At 43.3% G+C, this 27424-nt stretch overlaps 1 protein-coding gene across 1 annotated transcript; it reads right to left on the bottom strand.

Annotated features, from left to right (window-relative positions):
- Nucleotides 1–1043: 1043 nt before the first annotated feature.
- On the bottom strand, nucleotides 1044–26128 carry rnft1 (ring finger protein, transmembrane 1). Its single transcript, XM_021623543.2, has 9 exons — nucleotides 25910–26128; nucleotides 23789–24264; nucleotides 23618–23694; nucleotides 21700–21800; nucleotides 21346–21499; nucleotides 3058–3216; nucleotides 2858–2923; nucleotides 2547–2648; nucleotides 1044–2347 (listed from the first exon to the last, which is right to left on the bottom strand). Exons 1-9 carry the CDS (start codon nucleotides 25933–25935, stop codon nucleotides 2213–2215), a joined length of 1296 nt encoding a protein of 431 aa, XP_021479218.2. The 5' UTR covers nucleotides 25936–26128; the 3' UTR covers nucleotides 1044–2212.
- Nucleotides 26129–27424: the final 1296 nt, after the last annotated feature.

Raw genomic sequence — 27424 nt, 5'->3', positions numbered from 1 at the left:
GAGGAAACACCATGCACTTGGCGACCGTGTTACCGTGCAATGCGCCCGGCCCGCCACAGGTGCCACTAGTGCGCCATGGGACATGCCGGCCAAACCCTCCACTAACCCGGACGACGCTGGGCCAATTGTGCGCCGCCCCATGGGTCTCCTGGTTGCGGCCGGCTGCGACAGAGGCTGAACCCAGAATCTCTAATGGCACAGCCTTAGACCACTGCGCCACTCGGGAGGCGGCTAAAATAATATTTGATTGTTTACTTTGTACTGACTAGGGGCTCAATTCAATCTGTATTTCTGAAGCGTTACAGATTGCTCGTTAGAAATGTAAACGGATATGCAGCATTTACCATCTCCATTAATGCGCTGCAGAGGTCTATATCGGTCCAGTGAAAATATTTGGTGCTGCAGCCCCCTCAGCACCGCTACTCCCCACGGCTATTGCTTAGAGACATGTATCTTGTCAGTATGTCCATAACCTCTGATAGAGCCCTTGGTTGCCCTGATCCAAGTTACTGGGCGCGTTCGACATTGCAGCCAACTTTAGAGGTGAGTTGAGACTGACTGCAAATCCCTGACTACGAATCATCTTGCACCCAAATAACTAGTCAATATTATTTGTAGAACAGTCGGTCACAATTTTCCCATCATACATCACAGTATTGATGCTCTCAAACAGCCATTGACTGCAGTGCCTCTGAGAGCTTAGAAAACATGGTTGTGTTTGAGAACATCCAAACTTAGCTGACACTCACTGTGGTCTCCTTCACCTGTATAGATATGGACTCGCCCAACTATATGCCTCCAGTCCACTTATATGACAGTCCAAATGGAACAATAGTTAATACTAAGAACAGCCAATGGATGGTAGGAAGAGGATAGATTTATGCTTTTCTGTGTGTCCCTAAGACCTCTGCACTCTTCATTCTAAAGACAAATAGGATGTAAATAACTGAAAAACAAAGTTGGTTCATAAGCTTAAACAGGTTAATGTATTATATAATTAGTGTAAATGCTCAGGGCCAATTATTAGTAGGAAATAATAAAAAAGCATTTCATATTTTATTTAATTTGTTGATGGAAAGACTTTATGGATGAAAAACATGAAATGGTTTCACTACATAATGAAATATGGTAGTAAAATAGATACATCCTTTTAAAAACCAGAGTGGAAGAATGCAACCATCATCATCACTTTAGAAAAATAATTTATGGATCAAACCAATCTCACAACAATCAGTTGTGTTGCATATTTGTCATCTGGAAAACAAATCTTAAAAAGCAGAGATATCAGACTTAATCTGAAAATAAGAAGCCCCCCAAATGAATAACTTTTAAATATCATCAACCTTTGTGTTTGTAATTGCTTCCCAATGAGGAGAGTACATTTAGTTCTTTAACCACCTCGGTCTATCCAGACTGCCTCTCAGACACAGAATGGAATCCCTTTGCAACATGTTGGAACCTTTGCAACTCAAAGAGAGAAGTGTTTGAAAGACTGGGTATCTACCAACCACAAAACATAACACGTGTGATCCACATTTGTTCTAACTTTGAAGGGAGTGACATAATACATCTGATTAAAATACTACTATCATTTAAATATCCCTTACCCCACCCCTATTTACCGGTAGAAGGAACCTCCAGGTATTCCCTGACTAGCCTGGTGCCAGATCTGTTTGTGTTGTCTTGCCGCCCTCTATGGTCATTGTCGTGACATTGACAATAAAGGTAGGAGTTGGCAAAACAGCACAAACTGATCTGGGATCAGGCTATTCCCTGACAGCTCTGTCTAATAAAGACAGAGGCTGTCTGTTCTGTTCTTCTAGGCTGGCCGTCAAAACAAAACATGATTAAATCAGATCATGATAAGAAAAGATACATGTTTGAAAATCAAATCAACTAAAAACAGCAAAAGGGGCCATGCAGAGAGAGAACCAACTTCAGTCAGTCAGTTAGTTGTGTAGAAAAGAGATGGTTGGAGAGGGAGTTGCAGTAACATGCCACGGTGCTGAATGCATCCCAATCACACATTTTATGTGACCTTACTGACGTTGGCAAGTAGTGGGCACAGCCCTTAATGAATGGAGGAACAGCATGGTCATCAGCTTCACAAGCCAATGAGGAGTGGAGTATTGCGGTCAATACAACTGTCATTCACACATCGCAAACAGTGTCCATAAGTCATAGGCTCTCCACTTTCCATCATCTCTTTCGGTCAGTAGATCTGGAGGTAAGGTGTGGTGGCCCCGTCCCTCCACTTGTGGACCTTGTCTGTGATGGCCGTGCGACAGAGTGGACACGTCTTCTCCCGGTTAAACCACAGAGCAATGCACTCGTCACAGAAAATATGCTGTTATTGAGAGAGAGAAAATAAACAAGCATCCTCAATCAAACCATGCTACAATAAAGCACACACAGGCAGTACTGTATGTGTGTGTAGCCTCAGATATCAGGTTTCTAGTGCCTGGTAACTGGTTAAAGAGTAAAAAGGTACAAGTTCAAAAAAGTCTGCGATGTTTTTTCTCTATTAATGTGGTGGTGTATCTTACCTGACACAGGAGGGCTCGAGGGTTCCTGTATTCTGCCTGACAGATAGGACAGATGTCCCCAGCCTCACTGCACTGGCTCCTGGTGGCTGCTGCCCCCGTGTGCTGAGGAGGAACAACAACACATGTTACCATCCCACACAGTCAACAAACAACACAGATCCAAACTACTTACAAGGGTCCACATTATACTGACATGATCTATACATGAACAAGCTTTTCAGCATGTTCAAGACAAGTAGTCACTTGTCAGGCAACCCACATACCACCACTAAGAACATTTTTCACATGTTGATCTATTTAAAGTACTGTACCTCGCCACTGAGAAATAGCCTCACAGTTTTCTGGAAAGACCCCCACTGTCCATACAATCCTAAAAGCTGAATTGAAAAAGTAAGAGTTTAGTACATTTAAACAAAAGGTGTAAATAACAAAGAATTTCCTCTACTAAATTAGCCATTTTGAAGCATCCATATTTGATCCATGATATGTGGTACAGTTGTAGGTCAGCCACCTTGAGTATGAAGTAGACCAGAGCCAGCAGGACTCCCAGGGTGAGGCCAGTGTTGCCATCCACCTCCTGGTAGGTGATCAGGTAGCGGAACCAGAGGGGGATGGGGGCTACAGACTGGTACACCTGGCCCACCTCTTCAATCAGCATGTACCACCGCCCCTGGGGACAGCGAGTCATGAGTGAATCAATGCTTTCCCGCTGTTGATCCCCTCCAAAATGGTGAAAGACCACACCAAAAATCAGGCTTTTTGTATTTGAACAATATGATTGGCTGTTCATTCAACCGCGCTCCTCACGAGTCACAACTTCTCGAGCAACGGAGCAGTACATAAATTGGCGCGTTCACACAGCACACGCAAGCTGTCCAGAGTAAAAAGAAGCGCTCATCAATCCACTCACTGAGCTTATTCATTTAAGGGAAATTGATTCACAAAAGTTAAATGGTGAACATACTAACAATAGGCTGGCTAGTGGCTACTGTTGATAGTCTGCAAAAGGAAAATGTAAAAAATAAAAATAAACACCTAGCATTCTTGATTTATATATACACTAGGCTCTGTTTTGATGCCACCTCACCTCCATCGTAGCACTCCCCCACCATTGTAAAACATATTTTGGATGCTGTATACAATAAAGAAGAGTAAAGAACAGCAAAATCACTAGTAAATTACTGTCCAAAAAACTAACTTTTAAGTGGCATTGACCCAACAATGATAAAGAGTGAATATGTACAGTGTGCACTCACTAGGGATATGACCGATACTCTCCTCTGGTGCCAATAAGATAGACTATTGTTCGCTCAATTGCCAATTTTGATAACTAAAAGACAGATTAGTCTTTTCATTGTTTTCTCTTTACAGCAATAGCAATTTTCTTTCCAAACTATGTTTTTCCACAATTTAATTTTGAAATATTGTGATATGCCTGGCTGGGCCTCTTTTCACAGACAGTCGCAACTCAACAATCATCTATTTGGTATTTGCAGTGTGTGCAGCCTTTCCCTCCGACTGTAGGCAATGTGATTTAAAAAAATAAAAATAAAAAATATTATTTTAAGGCTAGGGGAAGCTTATGATCCTCTCTGGCCAAATAATGATTTGGTAGCATTTTTTGAATGATTTGTATTTATTTCTGTATTGACAGGAGTAAGCTAATTAGGCTATATCATTTTGGCAATTTAATTCAATTTACTGAGGGAAAGCATAGCTTCCCCTAGCTTTATGGGCACGCCGCCTATGAGCCTATGTCAATCTACTATCCCCCATAGTAGAAAAGTTGACCTATTCTATTAGTCAGCTTGTCAAAAAATAAATAGCCCAAACAGACTCTTGTACAGTTGTGCGACAATAGATCCAAAATTCATACAACCAGTAGGCCTAGGCTATATACATTTTTTTTTAAAGCAATGAGTCTGATGTAACAGATCAGAACCTTTAGCTTAAAATGTTGATAAACTTTTATTTCTTAACATTATTAGCGCAGCAATGCGCACAAGGCAGTAGGCTACGCGTGAATGTCCATTTGGCTACCGGACAATCAAAGAAAGTTGAAAACCATAGAACATGAGATAAATAAGCTACTGGTTTCAATGGCATGTGGAAGTCTTTATAAAATAATTGCCTCCACGGATATGGACGGATTTTGCCTAGGCTACTTTGAAGCAAGGTAAAACATGCCTCATAATATGTAGTAAAATGTTCCTGTTTCAAACAATTAAGGGCTATATGTCCTCAAAATGCATACTGCCTCCAGCTCATTGCAAAGTGGTATGTGACGCACATATGCATATGAATGGAGAATAGGAAGTATGCTTCAATTACCAGTTGAGAAAAAAAAGACATTTTTAAACACACGATTGCATTTAGAATTGTTGCGCAATGATTGGGCTTATAAAAGCGCTGTCTGACAGATTTTCTGCCTAAATGCTCTGTATCTGTATGCTGTGCGTGAGATAAATAACGAATATACACATTTAATTTAACAAAATTATGCAAATTAACCCATAGAGCAATTAGCATTTTTAAATTGTATTTAACCTTTATTTAACTAGGCATGTCAGTTAAGAACAAATTATTATTTACAATGACATCTACCCCAACCAAATCTGGACGACACTGGGACAATTGTGCACCGCCCTATGGGACTACCAATCACAGCCGGATGTGATTCAGCCTGGATTCGAACCAGTAGTGACAGCCCTTGCTCTGAGATGCAGTGCCTTAGACCGCTGCGCCACTCAGGAGACCAAACCATGATGGATCAAATGTATTTACATCAACTGGTATTTCCATCAACGAATAGGCTAAAAAGCTTTATGGGATTAGGATTTTTTTTTTTTCTTCGGCAATTGACTAGTGCCAATTATATTTTGACATGTATTTAAATTGTCCAAAAGCCGGCTATTACTGGTTTACGGAAATCCTGAGCTATATACAGTCGTATGAAAAAGTTTGGGCACCCCTGACAATTTCCATGATTTCCATTTATAAATAATTGGGTGTTTGGATCAGCAATTTCATTTTGATATATCAAATAAGTGATGGACACAGTAATATTTTAGTAGTGAAATTAGGTTTATTGGATTAACAGAAAATGTGCAATATGCATCAAAACAAAATTAGACAGGTGCATAAATTTGGGCACCCCAATAGAAAAATCACATCAATATTTAGTAGAGCCTCATTTTGCTAAAAATACAGCCTCTAGACGCTTCCCATAGCCTCTGAGTGTCTGGATTCTGGATGAAGGTATTTTGGACCATTCCTCCTTACAAAACTTCTCCAGTTCAGTTAGGTTTGATGGTTGCCGAGCATGGACAGCCCGCTTCAAATCATCCCACAGATTCTCAATGGTATTCAGGTCTGGGGACTGGGATGGCCATTCCAGAACATTGTACTTGTTCCTCTGCATAAATGCCCGGGTAAATTTTGAGCAGTGTTTTGGGTCGTTGTCTTGTTGAAATATCCAGCCCCGGCATAACTTCAACTTTGTGACTGATTCGTCAACATTATTCCCAAGAATCTGCTGATATTGAGTGGAATCCATGCGACCCTCAACTTTAGCAAGATTCCCAGTACCGGCACTGGCCACACAGCCCCACAGCATGATGGAACCCCCACCAAATTCTACTGTGGGTAGCAAGTGTTTTTCTTGGAACGCTGTGTTCTTTTGCCGCCATGCATAACGTCCCTTGTTATGACCAGATAACTCAATCTTTGTTTCATCAGTCCACAGCACCTTATTCCAAAATGAAGCTGGCTTGTCCAAATGTGCGTTTGCATACCTCAAGCGACTCTGTTTGTGGCGTGTGTGCAGAAAAGGCTTCTTCCGCATCACTCTCCCATACAGCTTCTCCTTGTGCAAAGTGCGCTGAATTGTTAAACGATGCAGTGACACCATCTGCAGCAAGATGATGTTGTAGGTCTTTGGAGGTGGTCTGTGGACTGTTCTTGACCGTTCTCACCATTCTTCGCCTTTGCCTCTCCGATATTTTACTTGGCCTGCCACTTCTGGCCTTAACAAGAACTGTGCCTGTGGTCTTCCATTTCCTCACTATGTTCCTCGCAGTGGACACTGATAGCTTTTTTGTAGCCTTCCTCTAAACCATAATGTTGAACAATCTTTGTTTTCAGGTAATTTGAGAGTTGTTTTGAGGCCCCCATGTTGCCACTCTTCAGAGGAGAGTCAAAGAGAACAACTTGCAATTGGCCACCTTAAATACCTTTTCTCATGATTGGATACACTTGTCTATGAAGTTCAAGTCTTAATGAGCTCACCAAATCAATTGTGTGTTCCAATTAATCAGTGCTAAGTAGTTACAGGTATTCAAATCAACAGAATGACAAGGGTGCCCACATTTTTGCATAGCCTATTTTTCACATCTCATTTAATTTCATACAACTTAATATTGCTACACTAAAAATCTTTTATTAGAAAATGAATGGCATGCCACTGTGATCATTTTCTGTGACGACAGAGTAAATTATTATGCAGCCTCAGAGGGGTGCCCAAACTTTTTCATACGACTGTACATTCATGTATTATTTTCTACATTCATTTTTGCCACATTTATTTTATTACAGATACCTTAATGCATACTTTTGTGAGCTAAACATAAAAATAAAAAAGTATATTGCATAGTTTTCCTTAAAGCATAATTTTTTTGAGATGGCTAATGTTACTATCCCCACTACAACAACTACAAATAAGTCATTTTCTCCTTGAAATATTTAATTGAAATAATGTAGAATTCCATTCATTCCTATGGAGAACTGCTCCTATTGGGGAGTGCCAATATGGTCGACTTCAAAGCCTCTCAATGGCCAATACATAGCATCAGCATTCCAGGGTTTAAATACATAATTGAACCAGCGCAATATCTATTTAAAACAAAAATCTGCCCAAAATGACATACTTTAGAAACAAAAGTGAATGCAGTTAATGTAATTCTAAAGAATAGAGTAATGACTTTGCTAGATTAATGACATTGCTAGATTATATTACAAAGATTTCTAAATAAAATAACCAAATGTAGCCTTTTACTAGCTGAATACAAAGAGAAAGCCTGCCAATCTATCATTCCAAGATGGCGTAGCAGCCGGACGTGTTTTTGTCTTTGTCTTATCCCGTGCCTTATCCCGTGTAAATAGTTGTTTTTTTAAATATATTTTAATCTCACTTTCTATCTATCTACGAACTAAATATACTTTCCTGCAACCTGCCTCACCCAATGTGGTACTAATATTCTATTTTTATTCCTTAATTAACTGGAACCCTTTTTTTTTTTAATTTAAATTATTATTATTATATATATATTTTTTAAATAAATGTATTTTATTCATAATACAAAAATGAACTTACAGTGCCTTGAGAAAGTATTCGGCCCCCTTGAACTTTGCGACCTTTTGCCACATTTCAGGCTTCAAACATAAAGATATAAAACTGTATTTTTTTGTGAAGAATCAACAACAAGTGGGACACAATCATGAAGTGGAACGACATTTATTGGATATTTCAAACTTTTTTAAGAAATCAAAAACTGAAAAATTGGGCGAGCAAAATTATTCAGCCCCTTTACTTTCAGAGCAGCAAACTCTCTCCAGAAGTTCAGTGAGGATCTCTGAATGATCCAATGTTGACCTAAATGACTAATGATGATAAATACAATCCACCTGTGTGTAATCAAGTCTCCGTATAAATGCACCTGCACTGTGATAGTCTCAGAGGTCCGTTAAAAGCGCAGAGAGCATCATGAAGAACAAGGAACACACCAGGCAGGTCCGAGTGTCATGTCTCGTCATGTTATGTCTTGTTCCTGTTCTTTCTCTTCACTCTGTCTCCCTCTGCTGGTCGTATTAGGTTACCTTCTCTTTCTCTCCTCCTCCAGCTGTTCCTCATCTCCTCTAACTACCTCGTTCACCCTCTTCCCACCTGTTCCCTTTTTCCCTCTGATTAGGTCTCTATTTCTCTCTGTTCCTGCTTCTTTCTTTGTCAGATTCTCGTTTGTGTTTCTCATGCCAGAAACAAACTATCGTCTCGTTTGCTTCACCCTTGTCCTGTCCCGTCCTGTCGGAATCCGCCTGGCAAGTGCATCCTGTACTCAGCTAACTGTCTTGTCGTTTGTACTGTGTCCAGTTCATCTGATGCTACGTGAGATCAGGTACCACTGTTCCTTTACGACCTGCGCCTACCCAGAGAGACCTGCAGCCTGTCGCCGCTAACCCAGCTATTCTCCTCTGCTGCTAAGAAGGGGGCTCTTTTTGTAATTATCAGAAGGACTTTTTGTTTCATTTGTCGCCCTCTCTGCGGGTTGCCTATTTTTCCATTATCTACATCTGAAGAGGATCTATGTCTTCCCTGTGTTTACATTAAAAGACTCTGTTGTTGTTAAACCGCTTTTGGGTCCTCACTCACCCGCACAACAGAAGAATCTGAACCAAGATGGACCCAGCGACTCCGGATCCTTTCCACTCAGCCGTCGAGATCCAGGGAGCGATGCTAGGCAGACACGAGGAGGAATTGTCTGCTGCTCGACATGCCGTTGAGACCCTGGCCGCCCAAGTCTCCGACCTCACAAGACCGATTCACCATCTCCGCCTCGATCCACCGGCCACTTCCAGGGCTTCCGAATCTCCGGAGCCCAGAATCAATAACTCGCCGTGTTACTCTGGGGAGCCCACTGAATGCCGCTCGTTCCTCACTCAGTGTGATGTTGTGTTTTCTCTCCAGCCCAACACTTACTCCAGGAGCACAGCTCGTATCGCCTACGTCATATCTCTCCTTACTGGACGGGCTCGTGAGTGGGGCACGGCAATCTGGGAGGCGAAGGCTGAGTGTACTAACCAGTATCAGGACTTTAAGGAGGAGATGATACGGGTTTTTGACCGTTCTGGTTTTGGGGAAGAAGCTTCCAGGTCCCTGTCTTCCCTATGTCAAGGTAATCGATCCATAACAGATTACTCTATTGAGTTTTGCACTCTTGCTGCCTCCAGTGACTGGAACGAGCCGGCTTTGCTCGCCCGTTTTCTGGAGGGTTTCCGTGCGGAGGTTAAGGATGAGATTCTCTCCCGGGAGGTTCCTTCCAGCGTGGATTCCTTGATTGAACTCGCTATTCGCATAAAGCGACGGTTTGATCTTCGTCGCCGAGCTCGTGGAAAGGAGCTCGCGTTCTCCGTTGCCCCCCTCTCCGCATCACTACCATCTCGGGTTCTGAGCCTATGCAGCTGGGGGGTATCCGCATCTCGGCTAAGGAGAAGGAACGGAGAATCACCAACCGCCTCTGTCTCTATTGCGGTTCCGCTGGTCATTTTGTCACTTCATGCCCAGTAAAAGCCAGAGCTCATCAGTAAGAGGAGGGCTACTGGTGAGCGCTACAACTCTGGTCTCTCCTTCAAGATCCTGCACTACCTTTTTGGTCCATCTCCGCTGGACCGGTTCGTCAGCTTCCTGCAGTGCCTTGATAGACTCTGGGGCGGAGGGCTGTTTTATGGACGAGACCTGGGCTCGGGAACATGACATTCCTCTCAGACAGTTAAGGGATCCCACGGCCTTGTTCGCTTTGGATGGTAGTTCTCTCCCCAGGATTCAGCGTGAAACGCTACCTTTAACCCTCACTGTCTCTGGTAATCATAGCGAAACCATTTATTTTTTAATTTTTCGTTCACCTTTTACACCTGTTGTTTTGGGCCATCCCTGGCTAGTTCGTCATAATCCTTCTATTAATTGGTCTAGTAATTCTATCCTCTCCTGGAACGTCTCTTGTCATGTGAAATGTTTAATGTCTGCTATCCCTCCTGTTTCCTCTGTCTCTTCTTCACAGGAGGAGCCTGGTGATTTGACGGGGGTGCCGGAGGAATATCACGATCTGCGCACGGTGTTCAGCCGGTCCAGGGCCACCTCTCTTCCTCCGCACCGGTCGTATGATTGTAGTATTGATCTCCTTCCGGGAACCACTCCCCCCCGGGGTAGACTATACTCTCTGTCGGCTCCCGAACGTAAGGCTCTCGAAGATTATTTGTCTGTAGCTCTCGACGCCGGTACCATAGTCCCCTCCTCCTCTCCCGCCGGAGCGGGGGTTTTTTTTGTTCAGAAGAAAGACGGGTCCCTGCGCCCCTGCATAGATTATCGAGGGCTGAATGACATAACAGTTAAGAATCGTTATCCGCTCCCTCTTATGTCTTCAGCCTTCGAGATCCTGCAGGGAGCCAGGTTTTTCACTAAGTTGGACCTTCGTAACGCTTACCATCTCGTGCGCATCAGGGAGGGGGACGAGTGGAAAACGGTGTTTAACACTCCGTTAGGGCACTTTGAATACCGGGTTCTTCCTTTCGGCCTCGTAAACGCTCCAGCTGTCTTTCAGGCATTAGTAAATGACGTCCTGAGAGACATGCTGAACATCTTTGTTTTCGTTTACATTGACGATATCCTGATTTTTTCACCGTCACTCCAGATTCATGTTCAGCACGTTCGACGCGTCCTCCAGCGCCTTTTAGAGAATTGTCTTTATGTGAAGGCTGAGAAGTGCACTTTTCATGCCTCCTCCGTCACATTTCTCGGTTCTGTTATTTCCGCTGAAGGCATTAAGATGGATCCCGCTAAGGTCCAAGCTGTCATTAATTGGCCCGTTCCTAAATCACGCGTCGAGCTGCAGCGCTTTCTCGGCTTCGCGAATTTCTATCGTCGTTTCATCCGTAATTTCAGTCAGGTGGCAGCTCCCCTCACAGCCCTTACTTCTGTCAAGACGTGCTTTAAGTGGTCCGTTTCCGCCCAGGGAGCTTTTGATCTTCTCAAGAATCGTTTTACATCCGCACCTATCCTTGTTACACCTGACATCTCTAGACAGTTCGTTGTCGAGGTTGACGCGTCAGAGGTGGGCGTGGGAGCCATTCTTTCTCAGCGCTCCCTCTCTGACAACAAGGTCCACCCTTGCACATACTTTTCTCATCGCCTGTCGCCGTGGGAACGTAACTATGATGTGGGAAACCGCGAACTGCTCGCCATCCGCTTAGCCCTAGGCGAATGGCGACAGTGGTTGGAGGGGGCGACCGTTCCTTTTGTCGTTTGGACTGACCATAGGAACCTTGAGTACATCCGTTCTGCCAAACGACTTAATGCGCGTCAGGCTCGTTGGGCTCTGTTTTTCGCTCGTTTCGAGTTCGTAATTTCTTATCGACCGGGCTCTAAGAACACCAAGCCTGATGCTTTATCTCGTCTCTTCAGTTCTTCAGTAGTCTCCACCGACCCCGAGGGGATTCTCCCTGAGGGGCGTGTTGTCGGGTTGACTGTCTGGGGAATTGAGAGGCAGGTAAAGCGAGCACTCACTCACACTCCGTCGCCGCGCGCTTGCCCTAGGAACCTTCTTTTCGTTCCCGTTCCTACTCGTCTGGCCGTTCTTCAGTGGGCTCACTCTGCCAAGTTAGCCGGCCACCCCGGCATTCGGGGTACGCTTGCTTCCATTCGTCAGCGTTTTTGGTGGCCCACTCGGGAACGTGACACGCGTCGTTTCGTGGCTGCTTGTTCGGTCTGCGCGCAGACTAAGTCCGGGAACTCCCCTCCTGCCGGCTGTCTCAGACCGCTTCCCATTCCCTCTCGACCGTGGTCTCACATCGCCTTAGATTTTATCACCGGACTGCCTTCGTCAGCGGGGAAGACAGTTATTCTTACGGTTGTCGATAGGTTCTCTAAGGCGGCTCATTTTATTCCCCTCGCTAAGCTCCCTTCTGCTAAAGAAACGGCACAAATCATCATCGAGAATGTTTTCAGAATTCATGGCCTTCCGTCAGACGTCGTTTCGGACAGGGGCCCGCAGTTCACGTCTCAATTTTGGAGGGAGTTTTGCCGTTTGATTGGGGCTTCCGTCAGTCTCTCGTCCGGCTTCCACCCTCAGTCTAACGGTCAAGCCGAACGGGCCAATCAGACTGTTGGTCGCATCTTACGCAGCCTTTCTTTTCGTAACCCTGCGTCTTGGTCAGAACAGCTCCCCTGGGCAGAATACGCCCACAACTCGCTTCCTTCGTCTGCGACCGGTCTATCTCCTTTTCAGAGTAGCCTCGGGTACCAACCTCCGCTGTTCTCGTCTCAGCTCGCCGAGTCCTGCGTCCCCTCCGCTCAGGCTTTTGTCCAACGTTGTGAGCGCACCTGGAAGGGGGTCAGGTCTGCACTTTGCCGTTATAGGGCGCAGACTGTGAGAGCCGCTAATAAGCGTAGAACTAAGAGTCCTAGATATTGTCGCGGTCAGAGAGTATGGCTCTCCACTCAAAACCTTCCCCTTAAGACAGCTTCTCGCAAGTTGACCCCGCGGTTCATTGGTCCGTTCCGTATTGCTCAGATCATTAATCCTGTCGCGGTGCGACTTCTTCTCCCGCGATATCTTCGTCGCGTCCACCCGGTCTTCCATGTCTCTTGTGTTAAACCCGTTCTTCGCGCCCCCGCTCGTCCTTCCCCCCCCCCCCATCCTTGTCGAAGGCGCACCGATCTACAGGGTCCGTAAGATTTTGGACATGCGTCCTCGGGGCCGTGGTCATCAGTTCCTAGTGGATTGGGAGGGGTACGGTCCTGAGGAAAGGAGTTGGGTTCCCTCTCGGGACGTGCTGGACCGTTCGCTGATCGATGATTTCCTCCGTTGCCGCCAGGTTTCCTCCTCGAGTGCGCCAGGGGGCGCTCGTTGAGTTGGGGGTACTGTCATGTCTTGTCATGTTATGTCTTGTTCCTGTTCTTTCTCTTCACTCTGTCTCCCTCTGCTGGTCGTATTAGGTTACCTTCTCTTTCTCTCCTCCTCCAGCTGTTCCTCATCTCCTCTAACTACCTCGTTCACCCTCTTCCCACCTGTTCCCTTTTTCCCTCTGATTAGGTCTCTATTTCTCTCTCTGTTCCTGCTTCTTTCTTTGTCAGATTCTCGTTTGTGTTTCTCATGCCAGAAACAAACTATCGTCTCGTTTGCTTCACCCTTGTCCTGTCCCGTCCTGTCGGAATCCGCCTGGCAAGTGCATCCTGTACTCAGCTAACTGTCTTGTCGTTTGTACTGTGTCCAGTTCATCTGATGCTACGTGAGATCAGGTACCACTGTTCCTCTACGACCCGCGCCTACCCAGAGAGACCTGCAGCCTGTCGCCGCTAACCCAGCTATTCTCCTCTGCTGCTAAGAAGGGGGCTCTTTTGTAATTATCAGGACTTTTTGTTTCATTTGTCGCCCTCTCTGCGGGTTGCCTATTTTTCCATTATCTACATCTGAAGAGGATCTATGTCTTCCCTGTGTTTACATTAAAAGACTCTGTTGTTGTTAAACCGCTTTTGGGTCCTCACTCACCCGCACAACACCGAGATACTGGTGTGAAGAAGTTTAAAGCCGGATTTGGATACAAAAGATTTCCCAAGCTTTAAACATCCCAAGGAGCACTGTGCAAGCGATAATATTGAAATGGAAGGAGTATCAGACCACTGCAAATCTACCAAGACCTGGCCGTCCCTCTAAACTTTCAGCTCATACAAGGAGAAGACTGATCAGAGATGCAGCCAAGAGGCCCATGATCACTCTGGATGAACTGCAGAGATCTACAGCTGAGGTGGGAGACTCTGTCCATAGGACAACAATCAGTCGTATATTGCACAAATCTGGCCTTTATGGAAGAGTGGCAAGAAGAAAGCCATTTCTTAAAGATATCCATAAAAAGTGTTGTTTAAAGTTTGCCACAAGCCACCTGGGAGACACACCAAACATGTGGAAGAAAGTGCTCTGGTCAGATGAAACCAAAATTGAACTTTTTGGCAACAATGCAAAACGTAATGTTTGGCGTAAAAGCAACACAGCTCATCACCCTGAACACACTGTCAAACATGGTGGTGGCAGCATCATGGTTTGGGCCTGCTTTTCTTCAGCAGGGACAGGGAAGATGGTTAAAATTGATGGGAAGATGGATGGAGCCAAATACAGGACCATTCTGGAAGAAAACCTGATGGAGTCTGCAAAAGACCTGAGACTGGGACGGAGATTTGTCTTCCAACAAGACAATGATCCAAAACATAAAGCAAAATCTACAATGGAATGGTTCAAAAATAAACATATCCAGGTGTTAGAATGGCCAAGTCAAAGTCCAGACCTGAATCCAATCGAGAATCTGTGGAAAGAACTGAAAACTGCTGTTCACAAATGCTCTCCATCCAACCTCACTGAGCTCGAGCTGTTTTGCAAGGAGGAATGGGAAAAAATTCAGTCTCTCGATGTGCAAAACTGATAGAGACATACCCCAAGCGACTTACAGCTGTAATCGCAGCAAAAGGTGGCATTACAAAGTATTAACTTAAGGGGGCTGTATAATTTTGCACGCCCAATTTTTCAGTTTTTGATTTGTTAAAAAAGTTTGAAATATCCAATAAATGTCATTCCACTTCATGATTGTGTCCCACTTGTTGTTGATTCTTCACAAAAAAAATACAGTTTTATATCTTTATGTTTGAAGCCTGAAATGTGGCAAAAGGTCGCAAAGTTCAAGGGGGCCGAATACTTTCGAAAGGCACTGTACATCCAACATGTCTAGCAAACCAAACACAGGTATTAACAATGCTCAAACATAGAAAAAATATCAATAAAAATAAAATACAAAAAAGAAACAATTTAGGTGCAATTATATTTACTCTGAAAATATCTTATTATAATAATTCATGAAGATGTTATTATTTTTGTTATTCACTAGGGTTAGTGTTTTAATAAGATAATTAAATTCAATCAGAAAAAATTAACAATAATTTCAGTGGTTTTGTTATCATTGCAATAGTAACATATTATATATTTCATGTTAAAATTATAGGCAGTGTTCATAATGGTAAATAAGTACTTAAGCAAGCTTTTCCCAAAATTCGGACAGAAATTTACATTCAAAGAACAAGTGAGACAGATTCTCACCTTCTTTTTCACAGAAAACGCAGATATCATCAATAGCCACAAATTTGGAAATCATAGAATTACATGGATATATCTTATGCAAAATGTTGAAGTGCACTTCCTTAACTTTGTTTGGTATACAGTATTTGTAAGGTCTTAACCATGCATTTTTCCAGACAATGTCAGGAATAAGCATGTTCCAGAAAAACTTTCCTCTTGGTGTAAGTTGGTTTTGTGAATGAAGAATTTGTCTTATACACTGCTCAAAAAATTAAAGGGAACACTTAAACAACACAATGTAACTCCAAGTCAATCACACTTCTGTGAAATCAAACTGTCCACTTAGGAAGCAACACTGATTGACAATAAATTTCACATGCTGTTGTGCAAATGGAATAGACAACAGGTGGAAATTATAGGCAATTAGCAAGACACCCCCAATAAAGGAGTGATTCTGCAGGTGGTGACCACAGACCACTTCTCAGTTCCTATGCTTCCTGGCTGATGTTTTGGTCACTTTTCAAATTTTTTTTTATTTTTTTTTATTTTTTATTTAACCTTTATTTAACCAGGCAAGTCAGTTAAGAACAAATTCTTATTTTCAATGACGGCCTGGGAACAGTGGGTTAACTGCCTGTTCAGGGGCAGAACGACAGATTTGTACCTTGTCAGCTCGGGGGTTTGAACTCACAACCTTCCGGTTACTAGTCCAACACTCTAACCACTAGGCTACCCTGCCGCCCCAATGCTGGCGGTGCTTTCACTCTAGTGGTAGCATGAGACGGAGTCTACAACCCACACAAGTGGCTCAGGTAGTGCAGCTCATCCAGGATGGAACATCAATGCGAGCTGTGGCAAGAAGGTTTCCTGTGTCTGTCAGCGTAGTGTCCAGAGCATGGAGGCGCTACCAGGAGACAGGCCAGTACATCATGAGACGTGGAGGAGGCCGTAGGAGGGCAACAACCCAGCAGCAGGACCGCTACCTCCGCCTTTGTGCAAGGAGGAGCAGGAGGAGAGCAGCCCTCCATGTGCTCGCCAGAGGTAGCCTGACTGCCATTAGGTACCGAGATGAGATACTCAGACCCCTTGTGAGACCATATGCTGGTGCGGTTGGCCCTGGGTTCCTCCTAATGCAAGACAATGCTAGACCGCATGTGGCTGGAGTGTGTCACCAGTTCCTGCAAGAGGAAGGCATTGATGCTATGGACTGGCCCGCCCGTTCCCCAGACCTGAATCCAATTGAGCACATCTGGGACATCATGTCTCGCTCCATCCACCAATGCCACGTTGCACCACAGACTGTCCAGGAATTGGCGGATGAACAGGTGAATCGCAAACTGAGTGGAAATCATCCTCAATTACAGGGACACAATTCTGAATGTGGCAAATGTAACTTTCACAACCATCTTCCTGAAATTGAGAGCTGTAAAGATTTTCATAAAAGGAATCGACAAATTATGATATTGTAATGGGACCTTTGCATAAAACATTGTTAATGTTGAGTGCAGTTATAGATTTTCTTCTGTAGTTTCTCTTTTCAAGTGCAAAAATGAACTAGTGTTTTTTCCCCCCTCTTCAATCCATTTTGCTCTTGACCTTACAAAGGCGCCCTTTGCCAGATCCGTGTAAGTCTGTTCTAATTCTAGTTGTAAAGACCTGAACACAGACTCCTCTTCTTCAGATAGATTATCTTTCTTTAGAAAACTGTCAAGAACCTCCATCAGGAGCTAGCCAGCTAACTAGCAACTAGTCTTTGTTAGCCACGGCTACCGGTCTTCACCTTTAGCTCGGACACCAGCCAGCTTTAGCTCGGACAATACCTGCCAGTCTGCACAGCGCGATATCAAGCCAGAGCATATCGGACTGCTTCTCTCTACCACATCACCAGATTCCTGCCGCTCTGGATCATTACACAGAATCATCGCAGCTAGCTAGCTACAACCGAGTGGATACTGTTAGCTAACGCTTCTGGCCCAAAGCAAGCACCAGTTAGCCTTGAGCTAGCCTCGAACTAGGCCCATATACCAGCTAATTCTAGGGCTACAATACCTCTTTTCCAACTGGCCTGGACCCTTTATTGTCGACACGGAGCCCCGCCGATCCATCACGACTGGTCTGCTGACGTAACCACCCGATGTGGACTCAACAGGCTTTTCCGTTGCGATGTTGCCGAAGACCCATTTGCTAGCCCCGGCCTGCTAGCTTTCTGAACGCCGTGTCTCCCGCTCACCTAGCGTAGTAGTGCCTACCGAATGTCTCCCTGACTCACCTATTGCTGCTCATTGGACCCTATGATCGCTCGGCTACACAGTTGATGCCCCCTGGACTGTTTCAATAACACGGTACCTCATTTTGTTTATCTGTCGGCTCCAGCCTCGAACTCAGGTCCTGTATGTATCTAACTTACCCGCTCTGCCCATTCATCGCCATTTACCCGTTGTTGTCTTAGCTCTCCCGATCAACACCTGTGATTTCTTTATGTCTCTCTCTAATGTCAATATGCCTTGTCTACTGCTGTCTCGGCTAGTTCTTATTGTTTTATTTCACTGTAGAGCCCTCAGTCCCGCTCAACTAGCTCTTTTGTCCCACCCCCCACACATGCGGAGACCTCACCTGGCTTAACTGGTGCCTCCAGAGACGAAACCTCTCTCATCGTCACTCAACACCTACTCCAATGTACTCACATTCTATCATAGCCTTGTCTGTACATTATGCCCTGAATCTATTCTGCCACGCCCAGAAATCTGCTCCTTTTATTCTCTGTTCCCAACGCACTAGACGACCAGTTCTTATAGCCTTTAGCCGTAACCTTATCCTACTCCTCCTCTATTCCTCTGGTGATGTAGAGTTTAACCCAGGCCCTGTAGACCCCAGTACCACACCTATTCCCCAGGCACTATCATTTGTTGACTTCTGTAACCGTAAAAGCTTTGGTTTCATGCATGTTAACATCAGAAGCCTCTTCCCTAAGTTTGTTTTATTCACTGCTTTAGCACACTCCGCCAACCCTGATGTCCTAGCCGTGTCTGAATCCTGGCTTAGGAAGGCCAACAAAATTTCAAACATTTCCATCCCCAACTACAACATTTTCCGCCAAGATAGAACTCCCAAAAAGCGGAGTTGCAATCTACTGCAGAGATAGTCTGCAGAGTTCTGTCATACTATCCAGGTCTGTGCCCAAACAGTTCGAGTTTCTACTTTTAAAAATCCACCTTTCTAGAAACAAGTCTCTCACGGTTGCCGCTTGTTATAGACCCCTCTCAGCTCCCAGCTGTGCCTTGGACACCATATGTGAATTGATTGCCCCCCATTTATCTTCAGAGTTCGTACTGTTAGGTGACCTAAACTGGGATATGCTTAACACCCCAGCTGTCCTACAATCTAAGCTAGATGCCCTCAATCTCACACAAATAATCAAGGAACCTACCAGGTACCATCCTAAATCCGTAAACACGGGCACCCTCATAGATATTATCCTGACCAACCTGCCCTCTAAATGCACCTCTGCTGTCTTCAACCAGGATCTCAGTGATCACTGCCTCATTGCCTGCGTCCGTAATCTGTCCATTGTCAAACGACCACCCCTCATCACTGTCAAACGCTCCCTAAAACACTTCAGCGAGCAGGCCTTTCTAATCGACCTGGCCCAGTTATCCTGGAAGGATATTGACCTCATCCCATCAGTAGAGGATGCCTGGTTGTTCTTTAAACGTGCTTTCCTCACAATCTGAAAAAAGCATGCCCCATTATTATAAAAAAAAAAAAAACTAAGAACAGATATAGCCCTTGGTTCTCTCCAGACTTGACTGCCCTTGACCACCACAAAAACATCCTGTGGCGTACTGCATTAGCATCGAATAGCCCCCGCGATATGCAACTTTTCAGGGAAGTCAGTAACCAATAGCTGATGTTCTGAAAGAGCTGCAAAATCTGGACCCCTTACAAATCAGCTGGGCTATACAATCTGGACCCTCTCTAAAATTATCCGCTGCAATTGTTGCAACCCCTATTACTAGCCTGTTCAACCTCTCTTTCGTATCGTCTGAGATCCCCAAAGATTGGAAAGCTGCCGCAGTCATCCCCCTCTTCTAAAGGGGAGACACTCTAGACCCAAACTGTTACATACCTATTTCTATCCTGCCTTGCCTTTCTAAAGTCTTCGAAAGCCAAGTTAACAAAACAGATCACTGACCATTTCTAATCCCAACGTACCTTCTCCGCTATGCAATCTGGTTTCCGAGCTGGTAATGGGTGCACGTCAGCCACGCTCAAAGTCCTAAACGATATCATAACCGCCATCGATAAGAGACAATACTGTGCAGCCATCTTCATCGACCTGGCCAAGGATTGAGACTCTGTCAATCACCACATTCTTATCGGCAGACTCGGTTTCTCAAATGACTGCCTCGCCTGGTTCACCAACTACTTCTCAGATAGAGTTCAGTGTTATTTAAAAAAAAAAAAAAAAAAAAAAAAAAAAAATTAACTTCACCAACATCACTGCTCTAGAGGAGATCTGCATGGAGGAATGGGCCAAAATACCAGCAACAGTGTGTGAAAACCTTGTGAAGACTTACAGAAAACGTTAGACCTCTGTCATTGACCTCTGCCAACAAAGGGTATATAACAAAGTATTGAGATAAACTTTAGTTATTGACCAAATACTTATTTTCCACCATAATTTGCAAATAAATTCATTAAAAATCCTACAATGTGATTATCTGGATATTTTTTTCTCATTTTGTCTGTAAAATTGTTAAGTGTTATTACTACAGGGGTGTTGCAGGGGGTCTATTTGTTTTTTGTATAAATATTGTCCTGTAGCTAATTGACCTTGAATCTGAGATTTATTACCACAAATATGATAAAATCATGATTTTCAAGTTTATTTGGTGCCTGCGTTATTATTTTGGAACTGCACAGTGCGCACAGCATGACTAGCTCACATTAGTTAGCAGTAATGTGACCAACATCAACATGAGGCTTTTTTGTTATTGCCAATCAAATATTGGACATGGTTTATGAAAACATTGCAACAAAATTATATACTTTTTTCAACAATTTTGTCTTCATGGAAAATTACGATATAGTCATGCACTTGTATTTTGTACTTGCTAATAGATTTAAAAAAATATATTATTGACACCATATTCCATTGAATTAATATTAAAAGTGTTAATTATTTGGCATCAGGAGAGCAAAGAGCATGGAAGAAAGCAGCGAGATATGCAACATAGCGTTATGTTTCTGCAAAATGTTCACTGCTAGCGATTCAGCCCCAGGTCTTCAGGGCTGAGCCCCGGATGTTCTGAATGTCTAGTGACGTCCCTGATATGGTCTAATTTCCTTGAAAGTCTACTAAAGTGAGACTTTGTCCTTGTGTGTTTCTTGGCCATTTACACTAACTAGGTTGTTTTTTAATGTTTGAGTTTGCCTCAACTGCTAGCGAAGACACATCTATCTGCACACTGTCACTGATGGTTTGCTTGAATTCCCTCATTGCCACAGTAACCTCCTGCTCTTAAAGGGAGAGGAGGACATTTTTATCTGTGATATTTTGGTTAAAAGATTTTTTAGCAATTTACTACATCACTACAAAGCATGTCCATCTGTTTCTTTTCTTGTTTTTTTGTAATTATTGCAGAAAAATATTTTGGCAAGTAAAAAAAAAAAATACTGTATGAGTGGCTAGATTGGCCAAACCCTCCACTAACTCGGACGACGCTAGATTTTTAAAAATCTACCTGCCACAGTGGCTGGTGGACTAAACGTTGGTTTTAGGCCCTGATTTTAACTTCACCATGTCCAGGACACTAGAAATTCTGTTCAGGCCAGTAAATTTTTAGCCAACGAGCCCGACTGGGCCTTATCAAAAACTTGGAGAGGGAGAGAGAGCATCATTCCTTGCTTACCTGGGCTCTGAATGTCACCAGGTTAGATGGTAGGAGTAGGATAAGGCACTTGAACCCCATGAAGAAGAACTTGAGCATAAAGTTGGTGACACCCACCGCCCATAGGACCTCCCAGAAACCCAGGGGTTCAACAGCTGGGCTCAGGAAAATTAGGCTGAGAAAGAGAGAGGGAAAGATGGATGAGAGGATGTGGATTACAGATTATGCTCCCAGTCCTGATGTTTTTAATGTTTGTCAGTTTTGTGTATTAATCATACCACGCTGTGAAGCAAAGGCAAATTTCCACATATTGCGTATAATTATTTTGATTCTATTCTGGTCTGCTGTGAGCATGTGAAGTAAGGGGAAACTTACCAATAGTAAAGTGACTCAGCGAGAAATGTGTAGTAAAGCAGAAGTGTGGAGGACGCCAGGAAGAGGAGCAGCCATACGCACTCTATTTTTGACCGACGATCCTGAGGAGAAATACACTGAAGACTATCAGATTCAGACTGAGGATTGAGTATAAATTAATGCAATGGATGTATAAATTGAGAATATACAGAACCAGTCAAAAGTTTGGACACACCTACTCATTCAAGGGTTTTTCATTATTTGTACTATTTTCTACATTGTAGAATAATAGTGAAGACATCAAAACAATTAAATAACATATATGGAATCACATAGTAACCAAAGCAAGTGTTAAACAAATCAAAATATATTTTATATTTGAGATTCTTCAAAGTAGCCACCCTTTACCTTGATGACAGCTTTGCACACTCTTGGCATTCTCTCAACCAGCTTCATGAGGTAGTCACCTGGAATGAATTTCAATTAACAGGTGTGCCTTGTTAAAAGTTAATTTGTGGAATTTCTTTCCTTCTGAATGTGTTGATGCCAAACAGTTGTGTTGTGCCAAGGTAGGGTTGGTATACAGAAGATAGCCCTATTTGGTAAAAGACCAAGTCCATATTATGGCAAGAAAAGCTCAAATAAGCAAAGAGAAAAAACAGTCCATCATTTCTTTAAGACATGAAGGTCAGTCAATCAGAAACATTTCAAGAACTTTGAAAGTTTCTTCAAGTGCAGTCGCAAAAACCATCAAGCGCTATGATGAAACTGGCTCTCATGAGGACCGCCACAGGAAAGGAAGACCCAGAGTTACCTCTGCTGCAGAGGATAAGTTCACTTAACAGCCTCAGATATTGCAGCCCAAATAAATGCTTCACAGAGTTCAAGTAACAGACACATCTCAACACCAACTGTTCAGAAGAGACTGTGTGAATCAGGCCTTCATGGTCGTATTGCTGCAAAGAAACCACTACTAAAGCACACAAATAAGAAGAGACTTGTTTGGGGCAAGAAACACAAGCAATGGACATTAGACCAGTGGAAATATGTCCTTTGGTCTGATGAATCAAAATGTTTGATTTTTGGTTCCAACCGCCGCGTCTTTGTGAGGGGCAGAGTAGGTGAACGGATGATCTCCGCATGTGTGGTTCCTACCGTGAAGCATGGAGGAGGTGGTATGATGGTGCTTTGCTGGTGACACTGTCGTGATTTATTTAGAATTCAAGACACACTTAACCAGCATGGCTACCACAGCATTATGCAGCGATACGTCATCCCATCTGGTTTGAGCTTAGTGGGACTATTATTTGTTTTTCAACAAACACCTCCAGGTTGTCTAAGGGCTATTTGACCAAGAAGGAAAGTGATGGGAGTGCTGCATCAGATGACCTGTCCTCCACAATCACCCGACCTCAACTCAATTGAAATAGTTCAGGATGAGTTGGGCCGCAGAGTGAAGGAAAAGCAGCAAACAAGCGCTCAGCATATGTGGGAACTTCCTTATTTTTAACCTTTATTTATCTATCTTCTTCTTTTCAATGGTGGCCTAGGAACAGGGAAAGAACAACTGATTTGTACCTTGTCAGCTCGGGGATTTGATCTTGCAACCTTCCGGTTACTAGACCAACTCTCTAACCACTAGGCTACCTGCCGTCCTTCAAGACTGTTGGAAAATAATTTCTCATGAAGCTGGTTGAGAAAATGCCAAGACTAGGCAAAGGGTGGCTACTTTGAAGAACCTCAAATATAAAATATATTTTGATTTGTTTAACACTTTTTGGGTTACTACATTATTCCAAATGTGTTATTTCATAGTTTTGATGTCTTAACTATTATTCTACAATGCAGAAAATAGTAAAAACAAAGAAAAACCCTTGAATGTGTAGGTGTGTCCAAACCTTTGACTGGTACTATATATTTTCTTCCATTAGTGACTTACCTGAAGAAAGACTTGAGTTTGAATGTTCTTATTCGCATAAAGAAAAGTTGTAAACAAGCCAACTCCAACAGCTAGACCTGCAACAAAGTCATGGAAGAGATGTCAGATAACCTTACTAGATAAATAGAAAATTGTTCCTGACTGTATATGTTATAATTACCTGAAACTTACCTAGGGCATGCTGGATGACTAGTTTAGCACCGAGGATGATTATGAAAGGAAGACTCTTCTGAACCCAGCGGAAGAGGTAGCGCAGTTCTGAGAACGAGGTGCTGGGCTCCCCTGACTCCAGATCAGCATCAGCTGGGTCTGTCTCACTGGGCTCACTGTGAGAGTGCTGGTGTCCCCCACCATGTGAATGGGAGTGGGAACTGGTTCTGGAACTGGCTCTGGACCTACGGGATGATGCCCCTCCTCCTCCTCCACTGGGCTCCCCGGGCCCACTGGAGAGAATAGGTACCCGGACTTCATCACTGGCCTCTGAGATGACAGAGCCCCCGGTAGCCCCTGCTGGTGTCCTGGTCAGTAGCTCTGGCTGTATAGTCAGGGACAAGCCATTTCCTGCCTGATGGGCACCTACCTCGCTGGAGTTAGGTTGCATCACAGTTGGTGATTCCCTCGATTTCAACGTTCTTCTGGAATCACTCCTTCAACAAATAAATTGTTTGAGGTAAAGAGGAGAGACAGAGGATATAGCCTAGTTATAACGTGCAGGTGCTAGCTAACAATCTTGCTAAGTTAGCTAGGCCTAGGAGAGAGTGGGGTTAGTTGAGACAACATTGTTTTTAGGAAACAATAGACTAAATTAATAATTTAACCAAATATTTAGGAAGATGTCATCATTTCATGGAGTCTGAAGGAAGTAACCACATGGAAAAAGTGGTAAGCAAGTGAGGTCCAAAAAACAGATTTTCACCAAGTCAAATTAACATATTGTGTTAGTAGTTTCATGATGCTTGTATCTAAACCAAAGTACAGAATTGTAAGATTGTTCTATAAACCTTTTTGAGTCTCTATAAGCTTTCATATGAGGTCATAAACCTAGCACGAAAGTGCATCATTGTAGCTGTGTGGGCTAAGATAGTCAAATGTTTGCCTTGGGGTATGTTGAGCCAGTGCCCATTGGGCAAGTTGAACAATTGAAGTGTTTTCTTCCCGGGTGTAATGCAAGACATTATTGCTGGGATATCAGGTAACAACAGGGCCTGACCTATGGTAAAAGTGTTAAAAAAAGTACAAAGTGTTCGTTAGGTGTTAAGCCTGTGTTAAAAGATGCTTAAAATTATTAAAAGACAAAAAAAGCGATTGTGATTAATTGTGTTTGGGGTAAGTTTTTTGAACAGGATATGTTCTCAAAACTGTAATGTTTACATTAATTCTGATTATTTCCAGGGATACACAACATCCTGAAATATATGTAGATATCGTTGTTAGAAATAATACTACAGTATATTCCCTGTGATGGAGTGATGCTGAATGTAAAAACAAAAATCGCTAAACGTAACCCACTCTCCCCTACTAGCTAGACAGCTGCTTGTGGCAGATAGATCTGCACTATCATCTCGAATTTATGTGCTGTCCCGGTAATACACTGGTGTCCCCAGTGCACCAGCTCGTACATAAAGCATCCTCCATTCAGGCTACAAAGCATACTTAATTAAGTAGATTTAACTAGATCTTAATTAACTAGATTTAATGGCAAGCCGATCCCAAAAAATGCAAAAATATCTGTCTAAAAACATAATTTTCCACCATCACTTTCGGATGTTCGGACAATGTAGGTTGCTCACCGCGTTCAACCGACTATTGTGCAGATCTACCGGTCACATACTACTAGGTTACTCCCCTACTAGCTAGCTACAGGTTGTTATTGACAGCTTAATAACGTTAAACCATTGTAACGCAGTCTAGCTAATGTTACTTGGGCTGGCTAAATTACAGTCAAAGATTCAGGGCTGTGTTATCACCAGTAACGTTATATCAATACCCACTTTTGTACCAGTCTAACAACTGTTTTCTCTTTTGTTTACATAAGTAGAGACAATTAGCTAACGTTTGGTAGCACTTAGCTAGCGAAACATAACTTTGTGACAAGCTGTCTGATCAACATTACAATTGACACTGACAGCTCTTTGGCAAATAGAGGCTGTTGACACTGATGAGATTAATGGCAGTTACTATAGCTAACTGTATATTGTTCGTTAGACTTCAAGTGACAAATATTCTCTATCAGCTAGCTAGGCTAACGGTATGTCATTTCATTAGCAATGCAAGCAAAAAGGCTTTAAGTACCTGTCATACTGAGTCCGGAGTTTCATGATAAGCCACCGTTCTCCATCTAATACGCAAAATTAACCAAAAATGTAAATAAAATAAACGATCTAAAAACAAGCTAAGCCATAAGCCTATCGTTTGGAAGACATCTTGAATACGACAGGCGGCAGCATCAGCGTCGCGAACTGACGTAAAATTGGTCAAAGACGAAAGAGAACACCAGAGAACCAACTCAGCGAAGCAGTCAGTGAATGGGAAATAGACAAATATATCGTTTTTATATTTACTTCTAATGTGATGTAGGCTAAGCAACAAACATTTATCCCATAAATCAATCCCCTTCAATTAATTTTTGTTTCGTGAAGCTCTACGCCAGAAGAACAGGTAGGCTATAGTCACAGGCTCAGTGGCAGATATGTTTTCTTCCCCTTTGGTTAAATTTAGGGCTGAGGTGAAGTAATCTGATCCTAGATAAGCAACCACCTTGAGCGTTCCCAGCTGCAGTAGGCTAGTCGACAACAGACATCACATTAGCTTAGTGTATTTCTGAGTGACATGTTGTATTGCGGGCATATTTCCCCCGTGGCAGTCTGTCAACTGGTGATGTTACAATGAATATGATAAGTGCTTAGTTGAGTCATATTCAGAGCCCCCTATGTAGTTATTGTTCTGTTGATGCTTGTTTAATTGGTTGGTGGTTGGCTTTCTAATGGAAATTTTACAGTATTATAATCTGTCCTATGATCTTGACTAAAGCTCTCAAATGTACAGGAAGGAAATAATTGTAAAAAATACATTGAGGTGCTGTGTGACTTTAATTATACATATTTAGCGGTGTTTTGAAGTGCTATGATAGCATGTTAGGATTTGCAATAGCTGTGCAGGGTTCAACATTTCACCCTGGGCTGGGATGCTATGAACATTGATGTCCTTCCATGTTAAGTTAACATGCAAGAAACAAAGAGCATTGATGTCTCTGTATGCAGTGTATTGTTATTTCCTGATCATGCATGTATGTTTGCTCTATGCTTCTGCAGTGTGCAGTGGATCAAACCCCTTCAACAGTGTTAATTTAAAAGAGGAAACAAGCCCATCTCATCTGAACCTGAACAGGCTGTTAATATTCCTCTATTACCTGGGTCTATAGCCTCGGTCCCCAGGTGCTGCTGGGCCCCATGCCAGCCATCTGTTCCAGCAGGCACGGGGCCCGGCTGTGCGGGGCTCATCTGCAGCTAAGGCCAGTGGCAGGTGATCTCCCATTGTGTAATGGATGAGGCCTTCCCGCTGGAAGAAAGGGCAGCTGCCAGAGTGATACTCAGATTTATTTAGAGATGTTCATTCCCACACATTCTCCAGAGACTTGAATGATTTAACACACACCAAACAATGTGAGCTCATGTAGAAAACCAAAACATTTAAAGGATTTTATCACATCATTAATGTATGATCATACATATGATCTGCATATTCTATTCTGTACCTAGGCTAGCCATACACATACTGTATAGATACTGTATGACACCTCTATAAGCG

The sequence above is a fragment of the Oncorhynchus mykiss genome, chromosome 12, assembly GCF_013265735.2.
Source record: "Oncorhynchus mykiss isolate Arlee chromosome 12, USDA_OmykA_1.1, whole genome shotgun sequence".
Lineage (NCBI taxonomy): Eukaryota > Metazoa > Chordata > Actinopteri > Salmoniformes > Salmonidae > Oncorhynchus > Oncorhynchus mykiss.
The sequence above is the reverse complement of the archived record's forward strand: the minus strand, read 5'-3'. Positions and strand labels throughout refer to the sequence as shown.

Excerpts from the sequence above, each read along its gene's own strand:
- rnft1 (XM_021623543.2), bottom strand. The coding sequence starts at position 25,935 with ATGAAACTCCGGACTCAGTATGACAG. Across the intron at positions 23,695-23,788 it reads AGTCATCCAGCATGCCCTAG|GTCTAGCTGTTGGAGTTGGC; the intron begins GTAAGTTTCAGG and ends ACTTTGTTGCAG. Across the intron at positions 2,348-2,546 it reads CTCGAGCCCTCCTGTGTCAG|CATATTTTCTGTGACGAGTG; the intron begins GTAAGATACACC and ends TCTCAATAACAG.